We start from the raw sequence: 27,655 nt of genomic DNA on the forward strand, positions 1-27,655 counted from the left end.
AGTGGAAAGAATAACTACTCTGTTCTAGTCTGCTTCATCTTATCAATAATAGAATATTTCTCTTTGAGGACAGCTGCTTTGCAGGCCCATATCTAAAGAGATTTACTGGCAGTGCCATGTTTTTGTAAAAAACATCTTTTCTCTAGAGTATATACGTTATATTTGATTTTAGCTAATAAGATGAAATAGTACTATTTATATAATCTTGAAATATAGAGAATAAAATATATATTAATAACTTTTATTTTGAGAATGAATATTTCAGTGGGAAAAGTATTACTTTACTACTCTTTTCAGGTACTGTTCAGATTTTTCTAACTATTTAAACGTAATGATCATGTTCTGGCTAATTTATAATTTTATATCCTTTCTCATGTATTTTTCTTTTCTTCTTTCTGTGTTTAGATGCCCCCCACTGATGGATATTACTCTACACATGCTCAATGGATATCTTCTTGCATCCAAAGCCTACCTTAGTGCTCATCTGAAGGAAACAGCAGAGCAAGATAGGCCTTCCCAGAATAATACAATAGGTTTAGTTGGACAAACTGATGGCCCAGAAGTTACCAGAGAAGAATTGAAAAATGCATTACTGGCTGCTCAGGTAATAAAGTAAAATTTAGTCCAAAAGGGCAAGGGCTTACCTCTTAATACAATCAGTTAAATGGATGGCATCTTATGCCCTCTATGTACATTGGTGACATACTGTGCATTCCTTTTATTACAGAATGTATTATATATAGTGTTACTTTTGTTTCTGATACTATATTACTAAAATCAAGAATAATCCTCATGATATTAATAGCCATTTAAATAAGATTTACATTTTAACAAAGTATAAGACTATTGTTTCTTAAAATCAAATGGTGGGAAAAAAAATCAAAGGGAGACAAACAGAACAAGAAGTATATATATATATATAATAAAATGTCAGGCAGCAATAAGTACTATGATAAGCAGTTTAGTTTTATATTTAGAAAAGTTTTATAACAATGTAGAATTTTATTGAAGCTTTCAGTAGTCATTTTTGAATAATGCAGGAGATGATACATGATTAACTTAAGCAATTTGATGTTTTCAAAGTGGAAATGTTTTCTTGGTTTGAAATATATTTTCTGAAATCTTTTCATTGGCAATAAGGGAAAGTAGAGTAATAATATAGGTCTATAATCCCTTATCTGTAATATATACAGAAATCCAAAAAGCTATGAAAACCAAAGCATTTTTTGGTAATTCAGTTGTCAGAAAAACCTGAGCTGATGTGACCTCATTTGTGACAAACCTTGACCTGAATTGATGGGAAGCTATTTATGGCCTTTATCCCACTTAATATGAATATTGCTATGTCTTGCTGCAGAAATATTAATATATTTGATTACAGTGTGCTACCCTAGTCTCTGCTGGAGGTGTTATATAATATTACAGTAAAAAAATTCTGAGTTCTAAAATAAATTTGACCCTCAGAGGTCAGATAAGGGATTGAGGACTGTAATAGCTATCATTTAGATGTTTACTATATGCTGGGTACTAGTCTAATTTCTTTATGTATATTAACTCATGTAATCTTTACAACCAACCTATGAGGTATGGAGTATTATTATCTCCATTTTTACAAATCAGGAAAATGAGACCCAGAGAGGTTAAGTGACTTGCTCAAGGGTACACATTTAGCAAGTGGCAGAGCTAGGATTCAAGCCTGGGCAGTCTGGCTCCAGAGTCTACAAACAAAAACAAAACAATAACAACCCAAAATCCCTCAACCCAAGAATGATGATTATAAAGTAAAGCTAACCTTACTTTATAAATGATTATAATGTAAGACTAACCTTACTTTATAATCAAGTTCTTAAACAGTTAGATGAAGTAATTGTTTTCTTCTATTCCAGGCAATGGCTGTCTTTCAGAGATGCATGTCATACATTCATTTTTTTTTCACTCCTTGCTGCTAGATGAGAGTGATTATAGCTCTCCTTTATATGTAGGGGCATCACGTAGATCACCCCTCAAGAAACTACTGTTCTATGAAATGACACTCAAGCTTGTAGACTGAGCAACAATGAGTTGTACAGGTGGAATGGATGGTAAGGCAGAATCTTTCCTTGCAAAACCAGGGCCTTAAAGAGCCCATCTTCAAGTTAAAAGGGAAAAGAGCTTTGCGAAGTGACTTTTAGGTATTAATTATTAAGCACCATCTTCAGAGGAATTAATTAGTTGGTAGCCAGGTAAGAAAAAGAGGGAGATACAGAATAGGATCCTGGGAGAAGTAGGAATCTAAGAGGAGGGAAAGGAGAGTCTGATAGAAGTCTTTTTTTGGCCTCGGGGCTGTTTTGAATGTCACTGAATCAGAGTGCTCTTTTAGCAGATGTTCTTAAACTGGAGTCCATGGATCTGCCTTAGAGATATGTGACCACCCTGAAATTATGCAAATATTTGTTTACATATGTTAGTTTTTATAGGGAGAGGGTGTATAGTTTTCCTCAGATTCTTAAAAGGGTTCATGACTCTAAAAATGGTGAAAACCACTGCTCTAGATTGCTCCCTTTTGCTCTTAGAAGTACCTCTTTGCTTTTTTTTTTTTAAAGAAACAGTTATTTTTATCACTTCTGTTCATGTGAAAACAAAATCAGATTTGGTTTTCAAATAAACTTCTCAGAAACTTCTTAATTTCACTGTGTTTTATTTGCTTGTAGGATAGTGCAGCTGTCCAGATTCTCTTGGAGATTTGCTTACCTACTGAAGAGGAGAAAGCAAAGGGTGTCAGTCCAGACAGCTTGCTAAAGGATGTTCAAAGTGTTATTACTACCAGTGCTCCAAATAAGGGATTGGAGGAAGGAGAAGACAATTTGCTCTGTAACCTTCGAGAAGTTCAGTGCCTTATCTGTTGTCTGCTGCACCAAATGTACATTGCTGATCCCAACATTGCTAAGCTTGTTCACTTTCAGGTCTGTTTTCAAAGAATGATGCTTTATGGTCGAAGTTTATTTTTTTATGTTTTTTTAATTTTTTTTTTTAAAGATTTTTTTTTTTTTTTTCCTTTTTCTCCCCAAAGCCCCCCCAGTACATAGTTGTATATTCTTCGTTGTGGGTTCTTCTAGTTGTGGTATGTGGGACGCTGCCTCAGCGTGGTTTGATGAGCAGTGCCATGTCCGCGCCCAGGATTCGAACCAACGAAACACTGGGCCGCCTGCAGTGGAGCGCGCGAACTTAACCACTCAGCCACGGGGCCAGCCCCCGAAGTTTATTTTTTAGGGAGGCTTTAACTACTAAATTAATAGGGATCATTTAGAAACTAGAGATCACACAAATGATCACGGCCCTTTGTAATATGGAGAAAAATCCAGATTTTTTTAGATTGGATTTCAACTAATAAAGTCTTCAGATAATTCATCTGTATTCTAGTGCAAAAGAAAGGTGAAATGTCAGGATATACATAGGGCACGGTAGCCTTCTCAGTAACTTACAGAAAGGAAGTGAAACTTTCCTTTATATTTTTATCTTTATTTGACTTACAGTTATTTTATTTCTAACTTTTTCTCCCTTTCTTGCTGAGATAGGGTTATCCATGTGAACTCTTGCCGTTGACAGTCGCAGGTATTCCATCTATGCACATCTGTCTGGATTTCATACCTGAGCTTATCGCACAGCCAGAACTTGAAAAACAGGTAATGAGCATTTTGCAGCTTCAGAAAAATTTTGATCTCCCTCCAGTCTTGCTAGTTATATAAAACATTTTATAATTTTTAATACTTAAAGATATTTTTCAGAAACACATAACATTTAGCTTTTGTATTGCAGATATTTGCTATCCAGTTGCTTTCTCATTTGTGTATCCAGTATGCATTACCAAAATCACTCAGTGTGGCTCGCTTAGCTGTCAATGTCATGGGAACTTTGTTAACAGGTGCGTAGCCAACCAATATCACTAACAAAAACTTCTAACATAGCATAGTACGTATTTTTTCTGAATTTAGTGCTACTGTGTTTTCTGTGTCACTAATAGTTTATGCCATCTTTTGAACTATTCTTTTGAAAATTTTCCTCTTACAAATGTGATTTATAGTGTAGAGGCGATGAATAGGTAGGCAAATTGTATCTTTCATTTTGTGAATGACTATATATAGATTTATAGTAAATAATAAGCTTTCCACATTTTATAAATAGAAATCAAATCTACTTTCTGAATGTAATTATGTCAGTAGAACATAAGTTATACTGGGGGCCGGCCCAGTGGCGCAGCGGTTAAGTTTGCACGTTCTGCTTTTCAGCGGCCCGGGGTTCACTAGTTCGGATCCCAGGTGTGGACATGGCACTGCTTGGCAAAAGCCATGCTGTGGTAGGCATCCCATGTATAAAGTAGAGGAAGATGGGCATGGATGTTAGTTCAGGACCTGTCTTCCTCAGCAAAAAGAAGAGGATTGACGGCAGATGTTAGCTCAGGGCTAATCTTCCTCAAAAAAAAAAAAAAAGAAATAATTTATTACAAATGCTGAGAGTTCCAGAAAAATATAATCATGTATAAATAAGAAATAAATATATCGTTCCCTTAAGTTCTAAAACATACCCTAATATTTTAACCACCTTCTGTTTTGTAGAGTAAAATCATATGAAAATAAACTACTTTAAAAGATATGAACTACAATTCAATCTTTTAAAGTTATGGCTTAGTTAATTTAAGATTCTTTTTCAGTGCTCCCATCATACTCTATTCATCTTTCTTTCCATCGTATTCACCTCATGTTATAATTATTTGTAGTGGTTAAGAGCCTAAACTGCCTGAGTTCAGTCCCAACTCTATCACTAACTGGCTGTGTGGCCTTGAACAAGTTTCTTAATCTAAGGTTTATCAAAGATTTTTCTCATATATAAAATAGATATCATAATAATACTTTCCTCATTCATAAGATTGTGAGAATTAAATGAAATAATGCATGTTATGCACTTATCACAGAGCTTGGGCATAAGAATTTATATTTTCCATGATGGGTCACTATTAGATTGTGAGCTCCCTAAAGGCAGGGCTGGCTGTCCTAGAAAACTTAGTATCCTCATCACAGAGCATGCTGCTAGTATATTGTGAATTTATGTCTGCAAAGTAAAAAAATTCTGTTTCATTTCTTTCCAACAGTTTTAACGCAGGCTAAACGATATGCTTTTTTCATGCCAACTCTGCCAAGTTTGGTCTCTTTTTGTCGAGCATTTCCTCCACTGTATGAGGATATTATGTCTTTGCTGATCCAAATAGGGCAAGTCTGTGCCTCTGATGTTGCCACTCAGACAAGAGACATTGATCCAATTATTACACGTACGTAGTAACTTATTTTCAAGAGTTGTTTTAATATCTCAAACAAAAAGGCCAAAATCCTTTCCAGATTTCTTGGCTTAATTAATTTTTTTCCCTTATGTTTTTAGGTCTTCAACAAATAAAGGAGAAACCAAGAGGATGGTCCGGAATTTGTAAAGATCCATCTTATAAAAACGGATCCAGGGACACTGAAAGCATGGATCCTGATGTACAGCTCTGTCATTGTATTGAAAGCACAGTAATTGAAATAATAAACATGAGTGTTAGTGGAATTTAAAGAAAAACAAAACAGACTTAAAAAAAATGAAGCTGTTTGCTGCATATACCCAACATGAATCTGCATCTTTTAACTTTAAACTGAATGGGAACAGTAATGTCTTGGAATCACTAAAATGATTCAATTCAACATGAATACAATTTAGAACTCTGTTGAGAATTATGCTTGCTTGTATTTGATTGGCCGTTCTTTGGATCTACTTTGCTGATATGTTTATATTGTAGTAGCCGAGCTTTGTTTTCCTACTGGGAGCACATTTAAGAAACTGGTTACTGGAAAGTGAATTTGGCCTTGTATTTAGCTTTTGAAGTGAAGAAAAACTGCCATGCCTTTAATTTAATTTCATATGAAAATGAGTCTGTGGGTAGCCCTAGTGTTTATTTTAACTGTCAGCTAGTAACAGAGTATGACAGTGATGCAATGATGAGAGGGAGAAAAAGCGCAGGGAGAATTCAGGAAAAGTTAGGAGTTTAAATACTCAGATAGAAACCTCTCAAATTTGCAATGTGAGTAATAGTAATGCAAGATGGAATTCCAGTTCTCAAGAAACAGGATTGAGAAGGCTTTAAAAAAGGCAAATAGCTTTTTATAAATGATTTCCATGGAATTACAGATGAGGATTTTAAGATTTTACATATTTGCTTCAATTTTTACTAATATATGAACCCATATGTTTAAAGAGATACTTGAATAATTTGGAATTTTAAGATACTTAAAAATGTTTACAGAAACATCTTTGTGCAGAGAAGAACCTGAAAGTTCTAAAGCTCTCATTTAGTTTTTTTAAAAATTTATTTTGTAATGCTTTACTAACTTATCTAATAGAGAGGGGAAATACATTGGTATCTAATTAAAGTTTGGAGCAATAAAACCCACTGGATTAAAGAGCTCTTGGTTTGTCATCAGGATTGTAATTCACATCATAATTTTAGAAGATCTTTGAGTAAGAAAAATATGTACAGTGTTTGGACCTCAGGAAAAATTAAAAAGCAGGAGATACCGTGTTGCTGAAAGATTTTGCAGTCTTCTGTTGGTGACTTCCATTGATGAGGTAGATGCATCCAGGTAACCTCACTTTTTTTTTTCTTAAGTAGCCAATGTAGAAGGTACTTCTTTGCTTTCTGAGATATACCTGAATGACACACTCCCCCCTCCCCCCAACTTGAAACAGACCTCTTCCCTTGTAAAAGAAATTAGGCAGGCTAATAAGAAAGTGTGGTTTTTAAGAAAAGAAATTTAACTTCAGCCTTTCACTAGCACATAGTCACATCTCATTTTCCTCCTTTGTAAAATGGGATTACTACTGGCCCTACCTCATAAGGGTATTGTTTAAGAACTAATTTGTAGCTGTTTAAATCATGAAGTGCACAGTATCATAGATGATAGAATATTTATAACTTTTATCAGATGCTTAATGTTCAATTAAGTAATTTTGATGTGAAAAATAAAAGCATGCTTAAAAAATACTGTAAGAATTTTCATATTTTTAAACAAGGCAGTTTTGTAGTCTTTTAAGATTAAATACAGCTGCTCCTGTTTTGTTTTGTTTTGAACTGAGGCATTGGAATATTTTGTGTGAGTAGGAAACCTCTAGGAGTTCAGAAAAGGTTGAAATATGTTTTCTAACTAAATGCAGTGAACATTCCTGGATCAATTTTCAAAGACTGGTCAAAACCTGCTGTGTTAAAATAATAACATTTGCTGTTTTTCATCAGATTTGTTGATGATGTAAATAAAATGTGTAAATATATTAGTAAATGTTAATATTCATGTATTTTAAGTTAAGGTTATAAAATTTGCCACAATGTGATTTTTTTTATTCAAGTGAAAACAGATGTGTGCAGCTATTTTGAATATTGGTTTATAAACATTCATATTCTTTATCAAATGAACTTGTAGTTTTTTGTGTTTTATTTCACTACTGTTAACCTGAAAGGAACAGTTCAAGGGAATGGAATCCAGGACTGTCTGGCTCCAGAGCCTATGTGTATCCCTTGCTGTTATGTCACATATGTCAAATGGCAATACAAGGCTACAGTCAGTTGACAGCCTTAGGAATTTAGGGCAGGAAAATCGGAGTAGTTACCCTGGAACAGTTACTTCAATGATTTGATATTTAAAAAATTTGTAGGGGCTGGCCCCGTGGCCAAGTGGTTAAGTTCGTGCACTCTGCTTGAGCGGCCCAGGGTTTTACCAATTTGAATCCTGGGCGCGGACATGGCACCGCTCATCAAGCCAAGCTGAGGCGGCATCCCACATGCCACAACTAGAAGGACCCACAACTAAAATATATGCAACTATGTACTGGTGGGGTTTGGGGAGAAAAACCAGAAAAAAAAATTTGTAGAGCCAGCCCTGATGGCCTAGTGGTTAAAGTTGGGCACACTTCCCTTCAGTGGCGCGGGTTGGGTTCTGGGTTCGGAACCACACCACTTGTCTTTCAGCTCACATAGAAGAACCAGAAGAACCTACAACCATACAGAACTATATACTGGGGCTTTGCGGAGGGGAAAGGAAGAGAAAAGGCGGAAGATTGGCAACAGATGTTAGCTTAGGGCAAATCTTCCCCTTCCCCCCCCAAAAGCCATAAAAAATTTGTAAAAGCAAAATAATTTGAATATATTTTTAAGGATTTGTTTTTATAAATTATCCTTTGTTCTACCCATCTTTGCTTATGCATACATATTTTCACATAATGGAATTCATAATACCCAGTTTGGAGTCCGCTTTTTTTCACTTAATTTTATGTGGGATTGTTTGTTGGCAAGTTGTTTAGTTTTTATAACTATTTTTTTGGCTGCATAATGATTGAATTGATAGAACCATATAGGGTGCTATTACCAGACTGGGAAGTTTATGATTTTCTTCAGTTTATAATAGGCACTGTTGTCCATTGAGATATTTTTACTTTGTCTTTCTTTTAGATTACTTTTTTAGGATAAATTTCTGAGCCTAAGATTACTAAATTAAAAGGTGGAATTTATTTTTATGACTGTACATTTTGCCATTTGGGGAAGACGCAGTAAAACTGAAAGTGAGGCAAGCAAACCAGCGGGCCTCCTGCGACTCCCCCTGCAGCCAACCTCTCCCCAAACTAGTCTTTCAAACTTGAGAAACTTGCTCAGGTTTTGGGTTTTTTTGAGACACTAGTATTTGAACCAAGTTTAGGCTATACAAAATTTTGAAAAAATCACAATTTGGCGAGATCACGATTAACTCCTTACCTTTGAGCAAACTGAAGTCTACTTCTTGGCAAAAAAGAATAAACTGGTTTTAGGAGGGACAGAAGGCGGATAAGCCTTAATGGAGGTAGGCGTGAGCCTGCGCCGGAGATCCCGAGAGCGTTTCTCCGGTTGAATTTGGTATCCGGGAAAGCCTCGAAGATTACGAGATGCTGTAGCCAGTTGTCAACGAACCTGGTCGCCTCGCTGGGCTCGGCAGTCTGGCAACTCCCGTCTCCGGGCTGTTGCTACCCCGGCTGCAGTAAGGTCCGGAAATTTGCATGGAGCGGCACTGATGAACGCTGAGCGAACAACTCGGCAAGGCTTAAAGGTGCTTCCTCTCTGTTGGTCTACAGACCTGAAGAATGACGCTTCGGGTTTCCGAGGAAACTGATGCACGGGTTAAATTACCGGTTTCAAAAAATCAAACGGAGAAGACGCTTCTCTTTGAAATCCCCGGATTTGCGCGAGTCGTACTCTTTCGGCGTTCGCCTTCCGGCGCCTCCAAGTACCTTGCGTCTATTCTTACCGCGGAGGCTTCCATTGGGCGCCAGGGCTCCCGCCCCCTAACCTCGCGCCGGGATTGGCTGCTTGTTTTCTGCTCTGGCGGGTGATTGGGTGCCGGGAGCCGAGGGGGTGGGAGGCGGGAATTCGTCCGGGAGAGTGTTGCTGAGGGCACTGAGGAGAGCGGGTGGAGAGAGAAGGTAAAACGGCCCGAGTCCGCGCTCAGGCGCGGGGAGTAGCAGCCCGGCGAGGAGGACAGAGGGGTTTGTGACCTTTCTTCTCCGCCAGGGCTCCGCTTTGTTTACTCGCAGCTCTCGGTTTCCTTTCCTCCCGGGAATCGGAGCGCCGTCTGCTCTGCATCGGTTTTCCTCAGCACAGGCAAGTCTGTCTCTCATGGCGAGGCGTGAAGCCTGCCGGGAGGGGGCCTTCTGCTTGCGGGCCCGTCGTGTGGACTGGAGCACCGGGGCCGGGGGATCTAAACACGCGAGCGGGGCGGGAAGTGTGAGCTGAAAACCTGAGCAGAGGGAGCCTGCCTTACCTCATTGGAGCAGAGGCCTCGTGCTCCCCCGGGCCCGCCTTAACGCCTGGGGGCAGGGGGCGGCGGCAGGAGGCAGAGCGGGATTTTTGTCCTTTAGTCAATATCTGGGGGGAGTGACCTCGTTTTGAGATGCATGTTCCGCAGCTGGGACGGGGGATGGATTGGTTTCTAGGTTATGTCTGAGTAAGTAGGCCAGTGTTGAGTTGTTCGTTCAAATGAAGTGTTAGATTCCACCAAATCACGTTCTCAGAGTTTCCTCGATAGAATCACAAAATATTAGAACAGGAAAATACCTTAGAATAGTGGTTTTTAACTTCTTTTGAAACACAGGCTGTGGCTAAGTTTATTATTGGCTTCATAATCTGTTGAATTGCCATTTTAATCATCTCTCCATCCGCAGACTCAATTTACCATTTTTTTCGCTATTGCAAATAATTCCTCAGTTGACAACAGTGCATACCATTTCCCCCTGTATTTTCAATTATTTTCTTAGGATATAGTTCTGAGAATGAGAAATCGATGGACTTTCTCTTCAGAAAAATGCAGTCGTAGGCAAAAACTTCTGCGTGCAATATCAAGAGATCACACAGTCTCTGACTTCGGCCTGTGGATCCTAGGTGAGGAAAAGGAGGTTTAGACGAGGTGGGGAACTAAAGTAGCCCCCTTCCTCTGTGTCAAATACTGGACTTTAGGCACATTCTGTACATTACCTTATTTAATTCTTAACTCAGTGCCTGGCTAATTTTCATAAAACTCAGGTAGATAATATTATCTCCATCTCACAGGTGAAGAAACAGGCGTCGAGAGGTTAAGTGATTGACACTGGAATTCAAACAGGCTTGCCTTACTCCAGAGCCCATCTTTTCACTATACCCTTCTGACCTTTAAATAAGAATTACTGACCACCTACCGTGCGCCAAGGCGTTTTCTCCCTTACAACAGTTTCTAAAATAGGGATTATTACAGATGAGGTTCTTAGTCTAGAGGAGTGAAGAGACATGACCAAGGTAACATAGCTAAGTTGTTGGCAGAACCTGATCTAGAACCTATACTCCCTGACTCCTGGTCTACAGCTTTGGCAGAGTAGGAAACAAATCCAGATTTGTCCAATTCCAATACATGTTCTCAACCACTGTGATTTATAAGACTAGGAAATTCTTTTACTTCCATTTGTTTTGTTTATACATTTAATAATTCCAATTTTTGTTTCTAGACTTCTGTCCTGGTGTTGGGTACCAGGTTTTCTTTGAATGGCATTGTTTCAATATTGATTTTCGTTTCTGTTCCAGTTGGGAATCTGAAGTAAACAAGAAAGCATGACGTCTTCAGCATGGTCTGAATATACAATTGGTGGGGTGAAGATTAACTTTCCTTATAAAGCTTATCCGTCACAGCTTGCTATGATGAATTCAGTAAGTATTTTTCAGCAGTTATCTTAAGGCTTTATTAAGATACAGATGCTTATAATTCATAGCATACACTGAGTCTGTTACTACATTCGTTTTCTCAGATAATAAATGGATTGAAAATGTTTGCTGGGTTCATTGAAGAACATCTAACCTTTGGAAAAATAATACTGATCACTATTAAACTGTATATGGTTAGTACGCAAAGGAGAATATTCTGAAAAATTTTCTCAGCTCGTTTGGAACTTCTATTTACGGAATTACTGCTCTCTACAAAGTATTTACTGTCTTTTACACAGAATGCTATATTTCTCACCATATTTTCATTTGACATATTTCCGTCATATAGAAAATTAATATATAAACTCGAGCAAACTAACTTTCCAGCTTTGTCTAAGCTTAATATTTTGCCATATTTACTTTATACCTTGATTATGAGTAACAAGATTACTAGTATCCTGAATTTAATCTTTTTCTTTCTTAGCCATGATTTTATACTTTTATTTCATATGTATGTGTCCATGAACAATAGGGAGTATTACTTTACATGTTTTTAAACTTTGCACAATGTGATCCTATACCTGTCTTCCTTCAGAGCTTGATTTTTTTTTGCTTAATATTATTTTTAAGATGTAGCCCTGTTGATTGTTAATCTGTTTTAATTGCTGAATAGTATTCCATTGTATGAATTTACCAGAATTTTTTAATCCATTTTTCTTTTGATAAGACATTTAGGTTGTTTATATTCTTTTGCAATTATAAACAATGCTGCTATGAGCTTTCTTATGCATGTTTCCTTGTGGTCGTGTGGGAAAAGGTTTTGGGCATGTACATAGGATTTGCTGGTGTTGGGTATCTTCAGCTTTACTAGAAATTGTTAATTTCTTTACAATGTGGTTGTGGCCATTTATACACTCCCCCTAGCAGTATCCCTCGTTAAGTTTTCATTGAAGATATTAGTATATTCTAGTTTTACAGAAATGATGGTACTTGCATCATTAAGGCACAAATTGCTTTTTTTCATTTCTTTTGTGCTTTTAAGTCCAACATAGTTTTAGGGAGAAGTATAAAGGAATAAGGTCTAGATTTAATTAAATGCTGGTTCTCTCTTTTGCTATTGCTCTGTTCCCTGAAGTGCAGCCTTACTTCTGGTTGTATTTGTACTTCTGATGGAGAGAGACTCTAGTGAAGTAAATTGTTTATTGATTTTTTAAATTGTTTTTGTGTCAACAGATTGTCAGAGGATTAAACAGTAAGCAGCATTGTTTGTTGGAGAGCCCTACAGGAAGTGGGAAAAGCTTAGCCTTACTTTGTTCTGCTTTAGCATGGCAACAATCTCTTAGTGGTAAGTAGTTAGTTGATATGTTCAGGTTGCTTATTGGAACCTGAAAAAAATATAATAAAGTATTTTTTATCCAGAATGATTCAACCATGTTCTAGCTAATTTAAATATTCTGTTTTAAGACTTTTTTTTTATGTTATATGTCTTCCCAGAGTTTCCAAGAACATATAGCAAAATATGTTCAATTAATCCTAAAGCAATTTTGAACATAATGTAGTCCTTTAGTTGATGATTCAGAGTATACATAAGAATCTTAGAATGCTTAGAGTTATCATTATAAAAATAATTATAATTTGTATGTAAAAGATGCAAGAGATGGGGTTGTCATGATGCTGTATACAAATAATTGGTTTTTTTGAGTAAATCCTTTAATGTATTTGCTTATCTGTCCTTTCCTTCCTCATAACATTAGAACATGGAATATATAAAAAAGAAAACATTCTAGTTCATCTTGCTACTTGTTTGGATGCCAGATAAGCAAATTCTTTACTATTGTTTTTATGAATTCATATTATTTCCCATTACTTTTACTTTATTTACTAACAAATGCCTAGTGACATTTGATTTTGTGAAAGACGAATATACATAGTGAATCTGAAATACAATATTGGATACATTTCAGTTACGTAAGTAGATGGCTTAGACCTAAAGTATTAGAAGAGTTTAAAGTTAACCATGGGGCCTTGTGTGTGTGTATGTATATGTGTGTGTGTATGTATATATGTTTTTAAAAAGGAATTGTCTGTGCTACTGATACGACTGTATTAAAAATAAAAAGTAAAAATTTTGTAAGCTTTTGGTTGTCCATTTTGAGTCTTACTGATGTTAATCTTTTGGGGAAAATGAGATTATCTGTTAATAACTTAAAACTTTAATGAGAGACTCTGGAAAATAGAATTAGTAGTATATATGTAGTAAAGATGGGAGAATAATGTGAGTACTGTTTATAGAAAATAAAACAAATCATTCAGGTTTTTTTTTAGTATCTATGAATTGCGTATTTATACATGTAGGCACACAATGTAGACCTGTTACAGGTCTGTATTATATTTAAGTATTAAAAATTGCCTATTTTCTTTAATTTGATTTTGACCTTAAAATGTATTTTGATACATTATCACAACTGATATGTCATGAAACGTTTCTGTTTGAAATAGAAGTGTAATGTGGGAATGATTTAACTTTCAAATTCTTCATTTAGGGAAATAGCAGTAATTAAGAATGTACTTTAGGTCTATATTTTAATCCTCCCTGCTTGATATTTTAATAAATCTCAATATAAATGAATACTAGAGTGGTTGTGCCTTTATTACATTATTAATCTTTGACTATTATATTTTTGTAAATTATGTAAAATGATGATAACTTCTCTATAAATGCTCCTGGCATAAGTGTTTCTCTCCTGTCCTAATTCGATGCTGCAGATAGGCTGACCAATTTGTCCAGATTTGCCTGGTATTTTCCTGGTTTTAGCACTGAAAATCTTCCATCCCGGGAAGCTTCCCAATCCTGGGCAAATTGGGGTAGTTGCTCACTCTAGCTGCAGAGGAAGATTAATGTTTTTTTAATTAGAAATATTATAAATAAGTTCTTTCATTTTTAGGGAAGCCAGTGGATGAAAGCTTAAGTAAAAAAGGTGAAGTACCGTTGTCATGTTGTTGTACATGCCATTCAAAGAATTTTACAAACGGTGACGTGAACCAAGTAACTTCACATCATTTCAACCGTCCAAGTACACCACCTTCTGAAAGAAATGGCATTTCATCAACTTGTCAAGGTAGTTTATATTTTTGCCTGGGTCTATTGGTATCTGTAATAGGAAACTTAATTATTGCTTAATTATTATAGTCCGGAAATCCCTGGACTATTTTATTCTTGGCTTGGCTTTTAATTTACTTGGACATTTTGCTATCTTAAATCATTTTTTGAAGAAGGCAAGTCAAAATAAATGATATTCAGAAATTAATGTTATTTGTAGGCAGTATTGTTAATTATATGTTAGAATTTTATAAAACATTGATTTATATTGTAAGACAAAATCTAAGTAGCCTCATTCATTCTTGATAAGTTTGTATGAACTTCTGAAGCCAGTATCCTACATGAGGATCAGGTATATTTTATGTATGATCCTTAAATAGTTCTTATTAGATTTATTTAAGAGAAATATATTAAGAATAACATAAGATTATTAATTTTCAAAAGGTATTTCTTCTGCTTTGACTATATGGAAAGGATTGATTGTTTTTTGCCTACACGAGAAATCTAGGAGACATCCTGTACACTTTGTTCTACCTTATTTCTCTATGCAAATCTCTATCTCCATTGATACCTCCCTGGTCCAAACTACCATCTTTTCTTTAGAGGATGCAATAACTTCTTTTCCTGCTTTCATTCATGCTATTCCTTAGCTAATCACTGGCAGGGAGAAAAGAGGTTGCTGTGAGTATCTTAAGTCTAAACAGTATCCGCTTAAAATCAAGGATGGAGTCATCTTCCTCTAAGGCACATGACTGTGGAGGAGGGTAGCTGCTTGAACTAAAGTGTGATTCTGTTAGGAATGAGGAAGAGGAGGTGGAATAGATACTGGAGAGGTGACTAGTAGTGTTGCCTACACTGTTGTTGACTCTTAGCCCTTTTGGCTTGCTTTCCCTTCCTTCAAACGGTCATGCTGTCTCCTGCCTCACAGCCTTTGCTTGCGTTAGTGTCTCTTCTGAGAAAAGCTACATCTTCAACTTGTTATTCTACTCTTCCATTAGGTCTCAGCTGCCATGTCACTTCCTTAACGAAGCCATACTGACCTTTCTGTTAGACCAGATTTGGTTTACCTATTATATTCTGTGATCTCATTGTGGATCTCCTGTCACAGTTTGTATTATCCATGTGTCTGTGTGCATCTTTTAGTAATGTGTGTCCCCTAGCAGATTGTATACTTTGTGAGGTCAGAGACCATGTCAGTTTGCTTACCGTTGGATCCCTAGAAACTAGCAAGGTGTTTGGCATATAGTAGGTGCTAGATAAATATTTGTTGTATGAATTAATGGAATTGATTTTGAGCTAATTATAAGAACTCTGGTTTATAATATTTATTTACAATCTGTATTTTTTAAAAAACAGCTTTATTGAAATATAGTTGACATAACAAATTGTATTTATTTAAATGGTACATTTGATAAGTTTTGACATAAGTGTACCTCCATGAAACTTTCATCAGTATCAAGATAGTGAACATATCCATCACCTTCTAAAGTTTTCTTGGGACTGGCCCAGTGGTGTGGTGGTTAAGTTCTTCACGTGCTCCGCTTCAGCAGCCTAGGATTCACAAGTTCGGATCCCAGGAGCTGATCCACAAACACTACTCATCAAACCATGCTGTGGTGGCATCCCACATACAAAATACAAGAAGATTGGCGCAGATATTAGCTCAGCGACAATCTTCCTCAAGCAAAAAGAGGAAGATTGGCAACAGATGTTATCTCAGGGCCAATCTTCCTCACCAAAAAAAAAAGTTTTCTCATCCTCTTTGTTATCCCTACTTCCCAACCTCCATGACCCACCCTTCCCAAAAAACCACTACTTTACTTTCTATCACTACAGATTAGTTTGTGTTTTCCAGAGTTTATATAAGTGGAATCATACAATTTGTACACCTATTTTGTCTAGCTCTTTCATATAACATAATTCTTTTGAAATTAATCCATGTCGTTGCATGTATCAACAGTTTGTTCCTTTGTATTGCTGAGTAATATTCTATTGTTTGGATATACTACAAATTGCTTATCCAGTCACCTGTTGATGTATATTTGAGTTGTTTCTTGTTTTGGGCTATTACAAATAAAGCTGCCAAGAATATTCATGTATAAGTCTTTGTTATGGACATGTGCTTTCATTTTTCTGGGTAAATACCTAAGAATGGAATGACTGGATCACTTACGTTTAACTTTTTAAGAAACGTCCAAACTTTCCCAAAGCAGTTGTACCATTTTACATTCCTACTGACAGTGTCTGAGAGTTCCCATTTCTCTGCATCTTTGCCAACACTTGCTAAGGTCAGTCTTTTTAGCCATTTTAATAGGTGTGCAGTGGTATCTCGTTGTGTTTCTTTTTTTTTGAGGAAGATTAGCCCTGAGCTAACGTCCGCTGCCAATCCTCCTCTTTTTGCTGAGGATGATTGGCCCTGAGCTAACATCTGTGCCCATCTTCCTATTTTATACGTGGGACGCCTGCCACAGTATGGTGTGACAAGCTGTGTGTAGGTCTGCACCCGGGATCCGAACCAGTGATCTCCGGGCTGCCGAAGCAGAGCACACGAACTTAGCCGCTACACCACTGGGCCGGCCACTTGTGTCTTTAACTTGCATTTCTCTAATGCTTATGATGTTGAGCATCTTTTCATGTGCTTATTAGCCATCTGTATATCTTCTCTGTTGAAATGTCTGTTGAAATCTTTTGCCCATTTGTTCTTTCTTTTCTTGAGTTTTAAGAGTTCTTTATATATTTTGAGTACAAATTTTTTTTAATCAAATACAGTTTTAGGTTTTACTTTTAGGTCTAAGATTCATTTTGAGTTAATTTTTGTATATGGTGCAAGATATGGATCAAAGTTCATTTATTTTGCATATGGATATCTCATTGTTCAGCACCATTTATTGAAAAGGCTATCCTTTATCCACTGCATTGCGTTTGTGCCTTTGTAAAAAAATCAGTTGTCAATATACACAAAACTTGCATTTTGACCTTATTGTGAGTTAGAGTTGTTTAGAATAGTCTCTTGAAGGATCAGGTGGGGTAAATCAGGATAGTATTCTGATATTCTCTTTATATTTTTAAGTAAATTCTTTAAGAAGATATAAAAGCTGAATACAGAAAAGCGCACAAATCCTAAGTGTTTAGCTTGATGAATTTTCACAAAGTAAACAGTTGTGTAATTACCATCTTGATAAAAAATAGCATATTATCAACACCCCACAGGCCCTTCTCATGTTCTTTTCCAATCACTATCCTTTCTCTCCATAGGTAATTGCTTTCCTCCCTTCTGTCACCATTGATGAGTTTTGGCTCTTTATAGAAATGGAATTATATCTGTACTCTTGTGTCTGTCTACTTTTGCTTAACATTGTATTTCTGAGGTTCATTCATGGTGTTGGATATAGTAGTTCTTGTTGCTGTATATTATTTCCTTCTCTGAATATATCATAGTTTATTGGTCCATTCTACAGTTATTAGACATTTGAGTGGTTTCTACTTTAGGCTTTTAATGCTATTAAGAACATTCTTGTTCATTCTGGTGCAAATAGGTAAGTATTTTCTATTGGATATATGCCTAGGAATGGAATTGCTGGTCACAGTGTATGCCTATGTTCAGCTATAGCAGACACTGCCAACATTTTCCAAAGTGGTTGAACCAGTTTATGCAACCCCTTGTCCTCCATCCAGTAGTATATGGAAGTTACATTGTTTAACATTCTTGTTAATGCTTGATATTTCCTGTCTTTTAAAATTTTAGCCATTCTGGTGCGTGTGTGGTGTTCTCATGAGTTTTTTTTCTCCCTGCTTTTTTTGTCCAAAGACCCCCAGTACATAGTTGTATATTTTAGTTGTGGGTCCTTCTAGTTGTGGCATGTGGGACGCCGCCTCAGCATGGCCTAATGAGCAGTGCCGTGTCCGCGCCCAGGATCCGAACCCTGGGCTTCCAAAGCAGAGCACGAGAACTTAACCACTCAGCCATGGGGTTGGCCCCTCTCATGATTTTTAATTGGTATTTCTCTGGTGACTAATGAGGTTGAACATCTTTTTATATGTTTATTGGTCATTTGAATATCCCCTTTAGTGAATTACCAATTCAAGTTGTTTGCCCATTTTTCTACTAGGTTGTTACTGATTCCTGGGAGGGTTTTTTTTTGGTTTTTTGTTTTAATTCTGGATATATCTTGTTTCTTTATAATTTTGTATTTTAAAAATTTAACTCCTTTGATAAGCTTCCTGCAAACTTTCCTGCTATAAAGAACAGGAAGATAAGCCTTTTTGTATATGCAGATAATATGATTTTTTTTTTTTAATGAATTGGAGTGTATCTTATTTGGCACATGGCAGTCTAAAACTAAATTATTGTTTTTGGTAGGCGTTCCCTACCCTTTAGTGGGCCCATACAAATTTGCCCCTTGAATTATTTGGGGCAGGGTTTCGCAACAGTAGCACCATTAACATTTTGAATGGGTTAATTCTTTGTTGTGGGGGCTGTCCTGTGCACTGTGGGATGTTTAGCAGCATCTCCTGGGCCTCAACCCACTAGATGCCAGTAGTACTCTCCTCCTTTGTGACAACCAAAAATGTCTCCAGACATCGCCCAATGTCTCTCGAATGGAATGTGAGGGTGTTAAAATTGCCCCAGTTGAGAATGACTGATCTAGATTTGTTTTGTGGGTATTTTGCCAGTTTTCCAGGAAGTTGCAGAGTTCAAAATTACATGTCTTTCCTAAAATGCATATCTAAATAGAAAGGACTAAGAATAGCCAAGACACTTTTTAAGAAGCAGGTCAGGTGAGAAGACTTGATCTATGAGATATCTGATTTATAATATATAAAGCTATAGTAATTAAAGCAGTTTGATATTAGCACAGTGGTAGACCAGAGGAAAACAACAGAGAACCCAAATTCAGTTCCACACGTATCTAGAAACTTGATTTTTTTTTTTTTTTTTTTATAGAAGTGCTCCTACAGAGCAGAGGGCAAAGGAGAGACTTTTCTGTAAGTGGTACTGGAACTATTAGATATCCATATGGAAAAAATTGAAATTGGAGCCCTACTTTACTCCATACACAAAAATCCATTCCAGGTAGATTTAAAGACCTAGGTATGAAAGGCAAAACCATTAAGATTTTAGAATATAGTGGTTTTCAAACCGTGTTTTTAAGAGGCTTAGGAAGAAACATGGCTTGTAGGGGGAAGGGGACAGTGGATCAGGGCAGTTCTAGATCTTTTATCCTATTTTGGAAATTTTAAACAATATTTCTTTAAAAAAAATATAGTCCTCCTCAGAAAAAGCTTGAAAACGAGTGCTGTATGGCATAGATTCACTTCTGTGTTTGTACAGACTCAAACTTGTTTTTCGAAAATAGTATTGGATCTGCTTATAGGGCTTTCTCTCCCAATAGTCTGTAAATCCTTTAAGCCTAGGGACTGTTATTTTTCTTCATGCTTTTTTTCCATGGTGTCTGGAATTGTATGGACTCAATAAAATAAATACTTGCTAAATGAATTCAAGCCCTGGGAGTGGAGGGAATGCTCTTCTCTAAGAGCAGAGAGGAAGGAAGGTACTTTTAAAAACACTCTCATTTACAGAAAGGGAGAAACCAATGTATAAGAATAGTTAAGGACAGCATTACAGACATTAAGGAAAAAGGAAATATGTTTGTTATGTTCCAAGAAGACAGAGCATTATGTTTGGCTGTATGCCTAGAGGTTATACTTATGGATTTTTAGAGTCAGCAGGAGTCAGCCATCTCCAGGCTCTGCCTCTTACTAGCTATATATTATTGGGCATGAACTTGACTTCTTTCAAACCTGTTGTTCACATTTATAAAATGGGGATAATATTATTTGGTGATTAAGAGGTCATTAATGACCTTGAGATTGAGCTTTCAGGATTGTGGCATTAAAAGGTAGATTGTAGGATCTTGATTCTCCTATATTTTCAAGCCTAAAGAGCATTGAGAAGCTTAGTAAGAAAGGAACATTTTGACACTGTGAAGACAGATTTTTATAGAAATGAAATATATTTTCTTGAGAGAATCTTACAGTTATTTTTTTAAACCATGTTATTAGGATTTGTCTACAAAAGCGTAAACCTAAAATTGGACTTAACTGTTGAAAGCATATTTCTCAAAATGTTTGCTATATCTTTGTTAAAGTAAACTGAGTGATAAAGAAGCGCTTTTAAGTATGTTTAGCATTTCTTGTTTTAAAGTATGTTATGAAATTTTAGAAATGCCTTACATCTTGATTCCAATTTTTTTAAGAAAAATTACCTAAGTGTAAGTTATTTGTGCTAATTTTTTATGACTTCTTATATAAGACTCTCCTGAAAAAACTACGCTGGCTTCAAAGCTATCTGCCAAGAAACAGGCTTCCGTATGCAGAGATGAAAATGATGATTTTCAAGTAGAGAAGAAAAGAATTCGACCCTTAGAAACTGCACAGCAGGTAAACAGAGTTTATTGGCAGTGAAATAATCTCATTAGTTATAGCTCAACAAAGTAGTCAAGTATCAACCAAGTTTTCCGTGGCACTTGTAGAAATTAGTTGGGTCACGTCACAGATATAAATCTAATGGTAAATTATTCTAACTTCATTTTATATAGTTATTCATTACAAAGGAGTTTGTAATTATAGTAGATTATTCCCAGTAACATGTCGTTAAAGTGAAACTGCATGGTCCTTTCTTATGTAAGAGGAATTTGACAGTGAAATATTTACTTAAGGTGTATATTAGTAATATAGCTACTTTGTACTTTTAAGTCTTCTGTTGTTTTTATACAATAATGGCATTTTCTTTTGGCCAAAATACCTTTGATATGAATATTTATGTCATGGATATTTTTGGTATTGATAGTTTTAGTATAATGACAAGTATTACTCTTAGTTATTGAGTTTTTAATATTAATACATGATAAAATATGTTTATTTCTAAAAATTATTGAAAGATATGAATTACCAGATATTTTAAATGAAATGTACTTTTCATAGATGAATACAATGTTTTCTTCTAGAGTTCATGACAGTGAAGTAGGAGGCTGGGACTTTAATAGACTTAGTTACAAATAAAAAATGATTAATTAATTAGCATGTCATTTGTAGGTGATTATATATTTTTCATTGATTATACTCAAAAAGTATTTGCATTCTTATGGAGTTTAGTCCACTTACAATCTTTATTAACTTCCATAATTAAACCTTGCTTTTAGAACTAGAATGAACTGGTTTACTTTTCAAAAAGGACCAATTACAAATAAAGTGTGAATCTATAAAGACTTTTTCCCCAAAAAAATGTGTACATAGCGTTGGGCGTTATGAGATAGGGCTCAACATATAACATTTATTCCCTGACTTTGGCTCCCATTTCTTTTTTGGTAGGAATGGGATTATCAATAGAAGTGCTCCCCCTTGCTTTATAATTTAAGTAAATAGGTTTTTGGCAAGTAGAAAAAAGCATGGACAGTTTGGAAAGAAAACTTAGTGGTATTTATAAAAGAAGTTTAGTCAAATATAATTTGGATTAGCAAATATCTAGTAAGTAATAGTAATAATAGTAATCAAGTAATTTATTCTATCATGTAGGAAATCATGAATATTTACATTTAAAATTTTTTTCCTTTTTTTCAATATAGAATGAAGTTTCCATTTTTATTTACTTTAATTTTCCAATTAGATATGTAATTGGATTTTGCTATAATACTATACTTGGTGTCCATATGGTGGGAGTATTTTATGGGAAGATCATTTTGTAATACAATAGTTTTGACATATCACTAATTAAAGCTATTTTAGTTAGGATTTGAGAGGTATTACTGTATTCTAAGTCTTGTAAAAGGTATCTATTTGTATTTTAAAAAATTATTTGATTATTGCCAGTCAGAAATAGTCTTTTTTTTAATGCTGAAACCACACATTATAGCTATTTTGACTTTTGAGAGCAACAAGCCTGCTCAAACTTTTAGTTTACATTAAACTTCATTTTGGTTATGTGTTTACAGATTAGAAAACGTCATTGTTTTGAAAAGGAGGTGCACCACTTGGATGCGAAAGTTGCTGCAGGAAAGACCACAGAACTCAGCTCTTCATTAAGAAAGATAAACTCCTTTTCTCTACAGAATGTATGTATTTATGCTGTCATTCACTTTGAAGAAGGAAAATGTGGAATTTGCTAAATCCGTTTTTGAAAAAAGAGGAATAGTATAATGTAAAGAACAATACAAAACAACTCATAAGTCTTACTTGCTGTCACATCTCTTTGTGCCCCGGTTTCCTCATTTATAAAATGAGAGAATTGGACTAGAAAGAAATCTGAAAGTTTTTTTTCTCTTCTACGTTCTGATGTTTATGAACTCTACTTCCTTTAAGTTCTTTCAGTGTCCGTAGGGCAGCAGGTCTCAAGGAGTGGTCCAGGGAGCTCTAGAGATTCCTGAGATTTTTTTTCAGGTGGTCTGTGAGGTCAGAAGTATTTTCATAGTAACATTAAGATGCTATTTGCCTTTTTTTACTGTCTGGACATTTGCACTGATGGTGCAAAAGCAATGATGGGTAAAACTGTTGATGCCTTAATACAATCAGGATAGTGGCACCAGCCTGCATTAATAGTAATTTTCTTCACCATCATTAATGCACAGTTTAAAAAGACCAGTTTCACTTAAGGATGTCCTTGATGAAACCGTAAAAATTACTAATTTCATTAAATTTCAGCCCTGGAGATTTTTAACCTGTGTGGAGAAATGAGTAGTACTCATAAAACACTTTTGCATGCAGGAGTAGGGTGGCTGTCTTGAGGAAAAGCACTTGTAGGATAGTTTGGATTGTGAGCTGAACTAGCCACTTTTTTTTATGGAACATCATTTTTACTTGAAAGAATGATTCATAGACTAACTATGGTAATTCTTGAAAATAAACAAAGTGTGAGCCTGACAAAATTTGAGGTTTCAAGGGGGCCAGCCTGGAGGCATAGTGGTTAAGTTTGCATGCTCTGCTTCAGCGGCCTGGGGTTTGTGGGCCCATATCCTGGGTGTGGATCTAGCACTGCTGTTCAAGCCACGCTGTGGTGGCATCCCACAAAAAATAGAGGAAGATTAGCATAGACGTTAGCTCAGCAACAATCTTCCTCAAGCAAAAAGAGGAAGATTGGCAACAGATATTAGCTCAGGGCCAATCTTCCTCACAAAAAAAAAAAAAAAAAAAAAAAATTTGAGGTTTCAAGTGAAATTCAGCATTTTGAAAAACTGTGTATACCATTGTGAGCTTGGCAGTTTTCTGATACTTAGAGACTTTTCTGATGATATTGGTGGTGATGTTATAGAAAGTGACTTTTTGATATTATGTAATGAAATATGTTAACATTTGTAAGATCTTTAAAATCAGTGAATGAGACAGTTTCTAAATGACCTGTGCATGATATTACAGAATGATATCTTGAAAAAAGATCCATCCTAAGTGCAAGATAGACCAATGGACCTTTTTTTGCCTCATCCTCCTATCCCCAGGCAACCACAAATTTTTTTTTTCAGTAACTATAGATTAATTTTCATTTCCGTAGTTTTATGTAAATGGAATCATGCCTGGTAATTTTTCATCAAGTTCCAGATACTGTGAATTTTACCTTGTTGGGTGTGATGAGTGTTGTTATATCTCTATAAATACTCTTGCGTTTTGTTCTGGGATGCAGTTAAGTTACTTGGCATCAGCTTGATCCTTTTGGGTCTTGCTTTTAGGATTTGTTAGGTGGGACCTGAGCAGAGTATAGTTTTTGGCTACCTCAATAGAGGGTAGCTCTGTCTGATGCTCCATTAATTGTGAGATTTCCATCCTGGCTGGTGGGAACAGGCACTATTACAGGCCCTGTGGGAGTGCCTCATCATTTCAGGTGCTTCTTTCTACTATCTTGGATTGTTTTCTCACTGCCATGTGCTGATCAGTACTCTACTAGATACTTGAGAGGTCCCTTTGCAGATCTCTGGAGTTCATTCTTTGTGCAGCTCCCTCCACTCTCGTGTTCTTCCCTATGCACTTTAGTCTTCTTGGTCTCCCTGGACTCAGCAGTTTCTCTTCACTTGGGTTTGCTGGGCTATATGGGTTTCCCCTCCCTACACCAGAGCCTGGAAACCCTCTTGAAAGACAAGCTGAGGTGATCATTGGGCCTATCTCATTTGTTTCTTATCTCTCAGGGTTCAGTCTTCCTTCCCTGATGTCCTTTATCTTAAAAACTGTTGTTTCTGGGGCTGGCCCCGTGGCCGAGTGGTTAAGTTCACGTGCTCCGCTGTGGTAGCCGAGGGTTTCACTGGTTCAGATCCTGAGTGCGGACCTGGCACCGCTCATCAGGCCATGTTGAGGAGGCATCCCACATGCCACAACTAGAAGGACCCACAACTAAAAATACACAGCTATGTACTGGGGGGCTTTGGGGATAAAAAGGAAAAACAAAATCTTTCAAAACAAAACAAAACAAACTATTGTTTCATATATACTATCTGTATTTTTAGTTTTTCTGGTAGGAGGTGAAAAAACTCGTTGACTCTGGGGACAAATTGCAAAAATCTTTAGATGGCTTATAACTCTCCTGTTTACCTGTACAGTCATTAGACCTTTATAAGCTTTTTGCATTCTTTTTGCCCTTTCCCTTCCTCCCCACTCTTCCTTTTGACCAACTTCTGCTAATCCTTCACGCAGCCTTCTTTGACATCCCCAATTTTGAGTTAGATTCCCATCTGGAATGTTCCTTGTACTTCTCAGTTTTTAACACTTACCTTACTCTTATTATCTTGTCCACAAGGCTCTAAGTTTTATTAAGGACAACACCAGGTTCTCCGGTAGACTGAGAACTCCTTGAAGGCTGTGACTATTTTATTCATCTTTATATTCCAAACACCTAACCTAGTGCTAGAAACTTAGTTGTAGGTTGAGTGAGTGAATGCCATAATCCCTGCCCTCAAAGACACTTCCTTTTAAATTCTTGAAAATACAAGTGGGAAAAAAAAAATTGTTAGTTATTTTCACAGAAGCCTTATAATTGGAGAAGTCATCTCAGGAGATTTTAATGTTAAATTGTCAGTAAGACTATATGCTATATATTTGCCTCCGCCATTCTTTTCTCACTCATTTTCTTTCACAGTGTGTTATTTTCTTCATAGCCCCTACTATTTGAATTTGTCTACTTGTTTATTGTCTATCTGCACTGTTGGAATGTAATGTCAGTCTTCTTCATATGTATCTCTGGTACCTAGAATAGCATATGGTATATATTATTTGCCCAATAAATAACTATTGGTAGAATCTTGTTGAATTCTTACAATGACTGTGAGTCGGGTATTATTGTTATTTCCATTTTACAGGTAAGGACACTCTGAGAAGTAAGTAATTTGCCTAAACTCACAAAGCTGGCCAGTAGCGGAGCTCCATCCTACTTAAGCAATCTGATGCTCTGGCAAATGCTGTAATTGCTTTATTATACATTCTCTCTAAAAAGCCTCTCAGAAATGCTGCAGCCATCCAAGCAGGATTCTAACACCAAGATAAGGAAAGGAATATTATGTAGAAGGCTCAAGGATCAAGAAATCAAGTATAGAATAAGCTGTGATTGATAATCATTAAAATAAGATACAGGAGTGGATTTTGTTTTGTTTTTAGTGGATAAGAGAATGAACTCAAATCATACTGCCTGGGTTTTAATAACAGCTCTGCTGTTTACTACCTGTGTCATCTTGATTAAGTTTTAAACTATTGCTGTTCACTTTCCTCGTTTGTTAAATGGGGATGGTAATAGTACCTATCTCACAGGGCTGTGTTATGAGGATTAAACAAGTTAATGCTTAAACAGTGCTTAGAGTACGCCTGACATATCTTGGAGCTTATGAAGTGGTAAGTGGTAGTAGAAGTAGCAGCAGCAGCAATAGTAGTAGCAGCAGCAAATAGTTACATATTTGTATGCTGCTGATAAGATATAGCATTGATTAATAATATTATGTATATGTAGTTATCTTTAAATGTTGCTAAAAGGTATTATATAATATTCATTAATAGTATTAATTTTGAGGAGTTAGGTTTTTAATTAAGTAACAAATTCTTTTAATATCTGTTAAGGATGTTTTTGGCTGCATCTGTTTAGAGTCTAGACCACTTGACCATAAGCAGAACTTCTATGCTCCTGGCTGAGTACCTTAATTTTAAGCCAAGTGCTTTGATTGATTGACTATGTAGATCATTTATTATCTTCTTCTCATTGGTAAAATATAATTGTATCTATATCTGTATATTCATATCTTTATATAAGTTTTATTTTTAAACTGGAAATTGCAAGTTTTCTACCTTAGCTTTAGGTGGTATAACTCTACATTGCTTTAGAAATGGAATAATTTTTCCTAGGTGGGTGATTTATTGCTCATAATATTAAAGGTAGGGGTTTCTGCCAATTTCTTGTAAGTTTGAAGACTTATTGAACGAGCTAAATCTCTCAGTTAAATCTAGTAACTCAAATGGTAAAATTTCACTAGTGTGGCCAAGAACTTTTGTTTGTAAGAAGATATTAATGATATATACCATACTAATTAAACATGCAAAACTTATCAGAGACCAAGGTACTTTTTTGCAATGACAGAAAGACCATATGTTTGAACTCTAATACTCGCTCTTTTTTGGTAGTCTGTAGTGAAAAGCATGAATATATAAAGTAATTTTAGGTACTTTCTGAATGGTTAGGAAAAAACTCACAAATACCTTGGGCCGACAAAGCTGAGTGCGCGAACTTAACCACTTGACCACAGGTCTGGCCCCTCTCTTTTTGTTTTAATTGAGGTATAATTGTCATATAACATTATATTAGTTTCAGATGTACAACATAATGATTTGATATTTGTATATATTGTGAAATGATCACCACAATAAGTCTAGTTAACATCTGTCGCCATATAAAGTTACAAATATTTTATTTTTCTTGTGATGAGAACTTTTAAGATTTATTCTCTTAGCAACTTTCACCTATGCAGTACAGTATTATTAACTATAGTCACCATGCTGTACATTCCATCCTCATTACTTATTTTATAACTGGAAGTTTGTACCTTTTGACCCCCTTCACTCATTTCTGCTATACCTCACCCCTTAGCTCTGACAACCACCCATCTGTTCTCTGTATCTATGAGCTTGTTTTTTTTGTTTTAGATTTCACGTATAAGTGAGATCATATGGTATTTGTCCTTCTCCATATAATTTATTTCACTTAGCATAATGCCCTAGAGGTGCATCCATTTGTCATAAATGGCAAGAATTCATTCTTTTTTCATGGCTGCACAATATGCCATCGTACACGT

At 35.9% G+C, this 27,655-nt stretch overlaps 2 protein-coding genes across 6 annotated transcripts in view; both read left to right on the plus strand.

The window, feature by feature from the left end:
* Nucleotides 1-7,471, plus strand: part of INTS2 (integrator complex subunit 2) — a 50,272-nt gene extending 42,801 nt beyond the window's left edge. For all 4 annotated transcript variants that reach the window (XM_005597541.4, XM_001503757.7, XM_070227531.1 and 1 more), the window contains exons 20-25: nucleotides 406-604; nucleotides 2,691-2,942; nucleotides 3,555-3,662; nucleotides 3,796-3,901; nucleotides 5,126-5,302; nucleotides 5,410-7,471. In XM_005597541.4, coding sequence (XP_005597598.1) covers nucleotides 406-604; nucleotides 2,691-2,942; nucleotides 3,555-3,662; nucleotides 3,796-3,901; nucleotides 5,126-5,302; nucleotides 5,410-5,579 — 1,012 coding nt within the window. In that variant the 3' untranslated portion in view covers nucleotides 5,580-7,471. The remainder of the gene's footprint in view (nucleotides 1-405; nucleotides 605-2,690; nucleotides 2,943-3,554; nucleotides 3,663-3,795; nucleotides 3,902-5,125; nucleotides 5,303-5,409) is intronic.
* Nucleotides 7,472-9,434: 1,963 nt separating this feature from the next.
* Nucleotides 9,435-27,655, plus strand: part of BRIP1 (BRCA1 interacting DNA helicase 1) — a 185,914-nt gene continuing 167,693 nt past the window's right edge. The window contains exons 1-6 of one of the 2 annotated variants that reach the window (XM_023652939.2): nucleotides 9,435-9,682; nucleotides 11,132-11,254; nucleotides 12,482-12,593; nucleotides 14,194-14,367; nucleotides 20,662-20,789; nucleotides 22,340-22,459. In XM_023652939.2, coding sequence (XP_023508707.2) covers nucleotides 11,159-11,254; nucleotides 12,482-12,593; nucleotides 14,194-14,367; nucleotides 20,662-20,789; nucleotides 22,340-22,459 — 630 coding nt within the window. In that variant the 5' untranslated portion in view covers nucleotides 9,435-9,682; nucleotides 11,132-11,158. Of the gene's footprint in view, nucleotides 9,683-9,753; nucleotides 10,460-11,131; nucleotides 11,255-12,481; nucleotides 12,594-14,193; nucleotides 14,368-20,661; nucleotides 20,790-22,339; nucleotides 22,460-27,655 lie in introns of those variants that run through there. The other variant, XM_070227532.1, reaches the window with a different exon arrangement.

This window comes from Equus caballus, chromosome 11 (assembly GCF_041296265.1).
Source record: "Equus caballus isolate H_3958 breed thoroughbred chromosome 11, TB-T2T, whole genome shotgun sequence".
Lineage (NCBI taxonomy): Eukaryota > Metazoa > Chordata > Mammalia > Perissodactyla > Equidae > Equus > Equus caballus.